The 7,500-nt window shown below is 43.8% G+C and overlaps 1 protein-coding gene and 1 long non-coding RNA gene across 3 annotated transcripts in view; both read left to right on the forward strand.

The window, feature by feature from the left end:
* LOC129829415 (constitutive coactivator of PPAR-gamma-like protein 2) overlaps window positions 1-7,500 on the forward strand; it is an 89,541-nt gene that overhangs the window by 57,965 nt on the left and 24,076 nt on the right. For both annotated transcript variants that reach the window (XM_055891097.1, XM_055891098.1), the window contains exon 8: window positions 1-133. This exon is cut by the window's left edge and continues 93 nt beyond it. In XM_055891097.1, the coding sequence (XP_055747072.1) occupies window positions 1-133 (133 nt within the window). The remainder of the gene's footprint in view (window positions 134-7,500) is intronic.
* The window catches only part of LOC129829416 (uncharacterized), a 5,576-nt gene continuing 1,708 nt past the window's right edge, over window positions 3,633-7,500 (forward strand). The window contains exons 1-2 of the long non-coding RNA XR_008755389.1: window positions 3,633-5,379; window positions 6,300-6,797. This is a non-coding gene — a long non-coding RNA (uncharacterized LOC129829416). The remainder of the gene's footprint in view (window positions 5,380-6,299; window positions 6,798-7,500) is intronic.

Genomic DNA, 7,500 nt, shown 5'->3' on the forward strand with positions numbered 1-7,500 from the left:
GATGGCGACGCGGAGTCACATGGACATAACCATGCCCCCTCTGCCTCAAGTCAGCGCTGAAGTGTTGAGAGTAGCAGAACACAGACACCGCAGAGGACTGATGTATCCACAGATATACCACATACTGACCAAGGTAACACAGAGGACTGATGTATCCACAGATATACCACATACTGACCACGGTAACACAGAGGACTGATGTATCCACAGAGGACTGATGTATCCACAGATATACCACATACTGACCAAGGTAACACAGAGGACTGATGTATCCACAGATATACCACATACTGACCAAGGTAACAGAGAGGACTGATGTATCCACAGATATACCACATACTGACCAAGGTAACAGAGAGGACTGATGTATCCACAGATATACCACATACTGACCAAGGTAACACAGAGGACTGATGTATCCACAGATATACCACATACTGACCAAGGTAACAGACACAGAGGACTGATGTATCCACAGATATACCACATACTGACCAAGGTAACAGACACAGAGGACTGATGTATCCACAGATATACCACATACTGACCAAGGTAACAGACACAGAGGACTGATGTATCCACAGATATACCACATACTGACCAAGGTAACAGACAGAGGACTGATGTATCCACAGATATACCACATACTGACCAAGGTAACACAGAGGACTGATGTATCCACAGATATACCACATACTGACCAAGGTAACAGACACAGAGGACTGATGTATCCACAGATATACCACATACTGACCAAGGTAACACAGAGGACTGATGTATCCACAGATATACCACATACTGACCAAGGTAACACAGAGGACTGATGTATCCACAGATATACCACATACTGACCAAGGTAACACAGAGGACTGATGTATCCACAGATATACCACATACTGACCAAGGTAACACAGAGGACTGATGTATCCACAGATATACCACATACTGACCAAGGTAACACAGAGGACTGATGTATCCACAGATATACCACATACTGACCAAGGTAACACAGAGGACTGATGTATCCACAGATATACCACATACTGACCAAGGTAACACAGAGGACTGATGTATCCACAGATATACCACATACTGACCAAGGTAACACAGAGGACTGATGTATCCACAGATATACCACATACTGACCAAGGTAACACAGAGGACTGATGTATCCACAGATATACCACATACTGACCAAGGTAACACAGAGGACTGATGTATCCACAGATATACCACATACTGACCAAGGTAACAGACACAGAGGACTGATGTATCCACAGATATACCACATACTGACCAAGGTAACACAGAGGACTGATGTATCCACAGATATACCACATACTGACCAAGGTAACGCAGAGGACTGATGTATCCACAGATATACCACATACTGACCAAGGTAACACAGAGGACTGATGTATCCACAGATATACCACATACTGACCAAGGTAACGCAGAGGACTGATGTATCCACAGATATACCACATACTGACCAAGGTAACACAGAGGACTGTTGTATCCACAGATATACCACATACTGACCAAGGTAACACAGAGGACTGTTGTATCCACAGATATACCACATACTGACCAAGGTAACACAGAGGACTGATGTATCCACAGATATACCACATACTGACCAAGGTAACGCAGAGGACTGATGTATCCACAGATATACCACATACTGACCAAGGTAACGCAGAGGACTGATGTATCCACAGATATACCACATACTGACCAAGGTAACACAGAGGACTGATGTATCCACAGATATACCACATACTGACCAAGGTAACGCAGAGGACTGATGTATCCACAGATATACCACATACTGACCAAGGTAACACAGAGGACTGATGTATCCACAGATATACCACATACTGACCAAGGTAACACAGAGGACTGATGTATCCACAGATATACCACATACTGACCAAGGTAACGCAGAGGACTGATGTATCCACAGATATACCACATACTGACCAAGGTAACGCAGAGGACTGATGTATCCACAGATATACCACATACTGACCAAGGTAACACAGAGGACTGATGTATCCACAGATATACCACATACTGACCAAGGTAACGCAGAGGACTGATGTATCCACAGATATACCACATACTGACCAAGGTAACGCAGAGGACTGATGTATCCACAGATATACCACATACTGACCAAGGTAACGCAGAGGACTGATGTATCCACAGATATACCACATACTGACCAAGGTAACGCAGAGGACTGATGTATCCACAGATATACCACATACTGACCAAGGTAACACAGAGGACTGATGTATCCACAGATATACCACATACTGACCAAGGTAACACAGAGGACTGATGTATCCACAGATATACCACATACTGACCAAGGTAACGCAGAGGACTGATGTATCCACAGATATACCACATACTGACCAAGGTAACACAGAGGACTGATGTATCCACAGATATACCACATACTGACCAAGGTAACACAGAGGACTGATGTATCCACAGATATACCACATACTGACCAAGGTAACGCAGAGGACTGATGTATCCACAGATATACCACATACTGACCAAGGTAACGCAGAGGACTGATGTATCCACAGATATACCACATACTGACCAAGGTAACGCAGAGGACTGATGTATCCACAGATATACCACATACTGACCAAGGTAACGCAGAGGACTGATGTATCCACAGATATACCACATACTGACCAAGGTAACGCAGAGGACTGATGTATCCACAGATATACCACATACTGACCAAGGTAACGACAGAGGACTGATGTATCCACAGATATACCACATACTGACCAAGGTAACACAGAGGACTGATGTATCCACAGATATACCACATACTGACCAAGGTAACACAGAGGACTGATGTATCCACAGATATACCACATACTGACCAAGGTAACACAGAGGACTGATGTATCCACAGATATACCACATACTGACCAAGGTAACACAGAGGACTGATGTATCCACAGATATACCACATACTGACCAAGGTAACACAGAGGACTGATGTATCCACAGATATACCACATACTGACCAAGGTAACAGCAGAGGACTGATGTATCCACAGATATACCACATACTGACCAAGGTAACAGACACAGAGGACTGATGTATCCACAGATATACCACATACTGACCAAGGTAACAGACACAGAGGACTGATGTATCCACAGATATACCACATACTGACCAAGGTAACAGACACAGAGGACTGATGTATCCACAGATATACCACATACTGACCAAGGTAACACAGAGGACTGATGTATCCACAGATATACCACATACTGACCAAGGTAACAGACACAGAGGACTGATGTATCCACAGATATACCACATACTGACCAAGGTAACACAGAGGACTGATGTATCCACAGATATACCACATACTGACCAAGGTAACACAGAGGACTGATGTATCCACAGATATACCACATACTGACCAAGGTAACACAGAGGACTGATGTATCCACAGATATACCACATACTGACCAAGGTAACACAGAGGACTGATGTATCCACAGATATACCACATACTGACCAAGGTAACACAGAGGACTGATGTATCCACAGATATACCACATACTGACCAAGGTAACACAGAGGACTGATGTATCCACAGATATACCACATACTGACCAAGGTAACACAGAGGACTGATGTATCCACAGATATACCACATACTGACCAAGGTAACACAGAGGACTGATGTATCCACAGATATACCACATACTGACCAAGGTAACACAGAGGACTGATGTATCCACAGATATACCACATACTGACCAAGGTAACACAGAGGACTGATGTATCCACAGATATACCACATACTGACCAAGGTAACACAGAGGACTGATGTATCCACAGATATACCACATACTGACCAAGGTAACACAGAGGACTGATGTATCCACAGATATACCACATACTGACCAAGGTAACGCAGAGGACTGATGTATCCACAGATATACCACATACTGACCAAGGTAACACAGAGGACTGATGTATCCACAGATATACCACATACTGACCAAGGTAACGCAGAGGACTGATGTATCCACAGATATACCACATACTGACCAAGGTAACACAGAGGACTGATGTATCCACAGATATACCACATACTGACCAAGGTAACACAGAGGACTGTTGTATCCACAGATATACCACATACTGACCAAGGTAACACAGAGGACTGATGTATCCACAGATATACCACATACTGACCAAGGTAACGCAGAGGACTGATGTATCCACAGATATACCACATACTGACCAAGGTAACGCAGAGGACTGATGTATCCACAGATATACCACATACTGACCAAGGTAACACAGAGGACTGATGTATCCACAGATATACCACATATTGACCAAGGTAACGCAGAGGACTGATGTATCCACAGATATACCACATACTGACCAAGGTAACACAGAGGACTGATGTATCCACAGATATACCACATACTGACCAAGGTAACACAGAGGACTGATGTATCCACAGATATACCACATACTGACCAAGGTAACGCAGAGGACTGATGTATCCACAGATATACCACATACTGACCAAGGTAACGCAGAGGACTGATGTATCCACAGATATACCACATACTGACCAAGGTAACACAGAGGACTGATGTATCCACAGATATACCACATACTGACCAAGGTAACGCAGAGGACTGATGTATCCACAGATATACCACATACTGACCAAGGTAACGCAGAGGACTGATGTATCCACAGATATACCACATACTGACCAAGGTAACGCAGAGGACTGATGTATCCATAGATATACCACATACTGACCAAGGTAACGCAGAGGACTGATGTATCCACATACTGACCAAGGTAACACAGAGGACTGATGTATCCACAGATATACCACATACTGACCAAGGTAACACAGAGGACTGATGTATCCACAGATATACCACATACTGACCAAGGTAACGCAGAGGACTGATGTATCCACAGATATACCACATACTGACCAAGGTAACACAGAGGACTGTTGTATCCACAGATATACCACAAACTGACCAAGGTAACACAGAGGACTGATGTATCCACAGATATACCACATACTGACCAAGGTAACGCAGAGGACTGATGTATCCACAGATATACCACATACTGACCAAGGTAACGCAGAGGACTGATGTATCCACAGATATACCACATACTGACCAAGGTAACGCAGAGGACTGATGTATCCACAGATATACCACATACTGACCAAGGTAACGCAGAGGACTGATGTATCCACAGATATACCACATACTGACCAAGGTAACAGACACAGAGGACTGATGTATCCACAGATATACCACATACTGACCAAGGTAACACAGAGGACTGATGTATCCACAGATATACCACATACTGACCAAGGTAACACAGAGGACTGATGTATCCACAGATATACCACATACTGACCAAGGTAACACAGAGGACTGATGTATCCACAGATATACCACATACTGACCAAGGTAACACAGAGGACTGATGTATCCACAGATATACCACATACTGACCAAGGTAACGCAGAGGACTGATGTATCCACAGATATACCACATACTGACCAAGGTGACGCAGAGGACTGATGTATCCACAGATATACCACATACTGACCAAGGTAACACAGAGGACTGATGTATCCACAGATATACCACATACTGACCAAGGTAACACAGAGGACTGATGTATCCACAGATATACCACATACTGACCAAGGTAACACAGAGGACTGATGTATCCACAGATATACCACATACTGACCAAGGTAACACAGAGGACTGATGTATCCACAGATATACCACATACTGACCAAGGTAACACAGAGGACTGACGTATCCACAGAAATACCACATACTGACCAAGGTAACGCAGAGGACTGACGTATCCACAGATATACCACATACTGACCAAGGTAACACAGAGGACTGACGTATCCACAGATATACCACATACTGACCAAGGTAACGCAGAGGACTGATGTATCCACAGATATACCACATACTGACCAAGGTAACACAGAGGACTGATGTATCCACAGATATACCACATACTGACCAAGGTAACGCAGAGGACTGATGTATCCACAGATATACCACATACTGACCAAGGTAACACAGAGGACTGATGTATCCACAGATATACCACATACTGACCAAGGTAACGCAGAGGACTGATGTATCCACAGATATACCACATACTGACCAAGGTAACGCAGAGGACTGATGTATCCACATACTGACCAAGGTAACAGACACAGAGGACTGATGTATCCACAGATATACCACATACTGACCAAGGTAACACAGAGGACTGATGTATCCACAGATATACCACATACTGACCAAGGTAACGCAGAGGACTGATGTATCCACAGATATACCACATACTGACCAAGGTAACACAGAGGACTGTTGTATCCACAGATATACCACATACTGACCAAGGTAACACAGAGGACTGATGTATCCACAGATATACCACATACTGACCAAGGTAACGCAGAGGACTGATGTATCCACAGATATACCACATACTGACCAAGGTAACGCAGAGGACTGATGTATCCACAGATATACCACATACTGACCAAGGTAACACAGAGGACTGATATATCCACAGATATACCACATACTGACCAAGGTAACGCAGAGGACTGATGTATCCACAGATATACCACATACTGACCAAGGTAACAGACACAGAGGACTGATGTATCCACAGATATACCACATACTGACCAAGGTAACACAGAGGACTGATGTATCCACAGATATACCACATACTGACCAAGGTAACACAGAGGACTGATGTATCCACAGATATACCACATACTGACCAAGGTAACACAGAGGACTGATGTATCCACAGATATACCACATACTGACCAAGGTAACGCAGAGGACTGATGTATCCACAGATATACCACATACTGACCAAGGTGACGCAGAGGACTGATGTATCCACAGATATACCACATACTGACCTAGGTAACACAGAGGACTGATGTATCCACAGATATACCACATACTGACCAAGGTAACACAGAGGACTGATGTATCCACAGATATACCACATACTGACCAAGGTAACGCAGAGGACTGATGTATCCACAGATATACCACATACTGACCAAGGTAACGCAGAGGACTGATGTATCCACAGATATACCACATACTGACCAAGGTAACACAGAGGACTGATGTATCCACAGATATACCACATACTGACCAAGGTAACGCAGAGGACTGATGTATCCACAGATATACCACATACTGACCAAGGTAACGCAGAGGACTGATGTATCCACAGATATACCACATACTGACCAAGGTAACACAGAGGACTGATGTATCCACAGATATACCACATACTGACCAAGGTAACACAGAGGACTGATGTATCCACAGATATACCACATACTGACCAAGGTAACACAGAGGACTGA

Source organism: Salvelinus fontinalis, chromosome 31, assembly GCF_029448725.1.
Source record: "Salvelinus fontinalis isolate EN_2023a chromosome 31, ASM2944872v1, whole genome shotgun sequence".
Classification (NCBI taxonomy): domain Eukaryota; kingdom Metazoa; phylum Chordata; class Actinopteri; order Salmoniformes; family Salmonidae; genus Salvelinus; species Salvelinus fontinalis.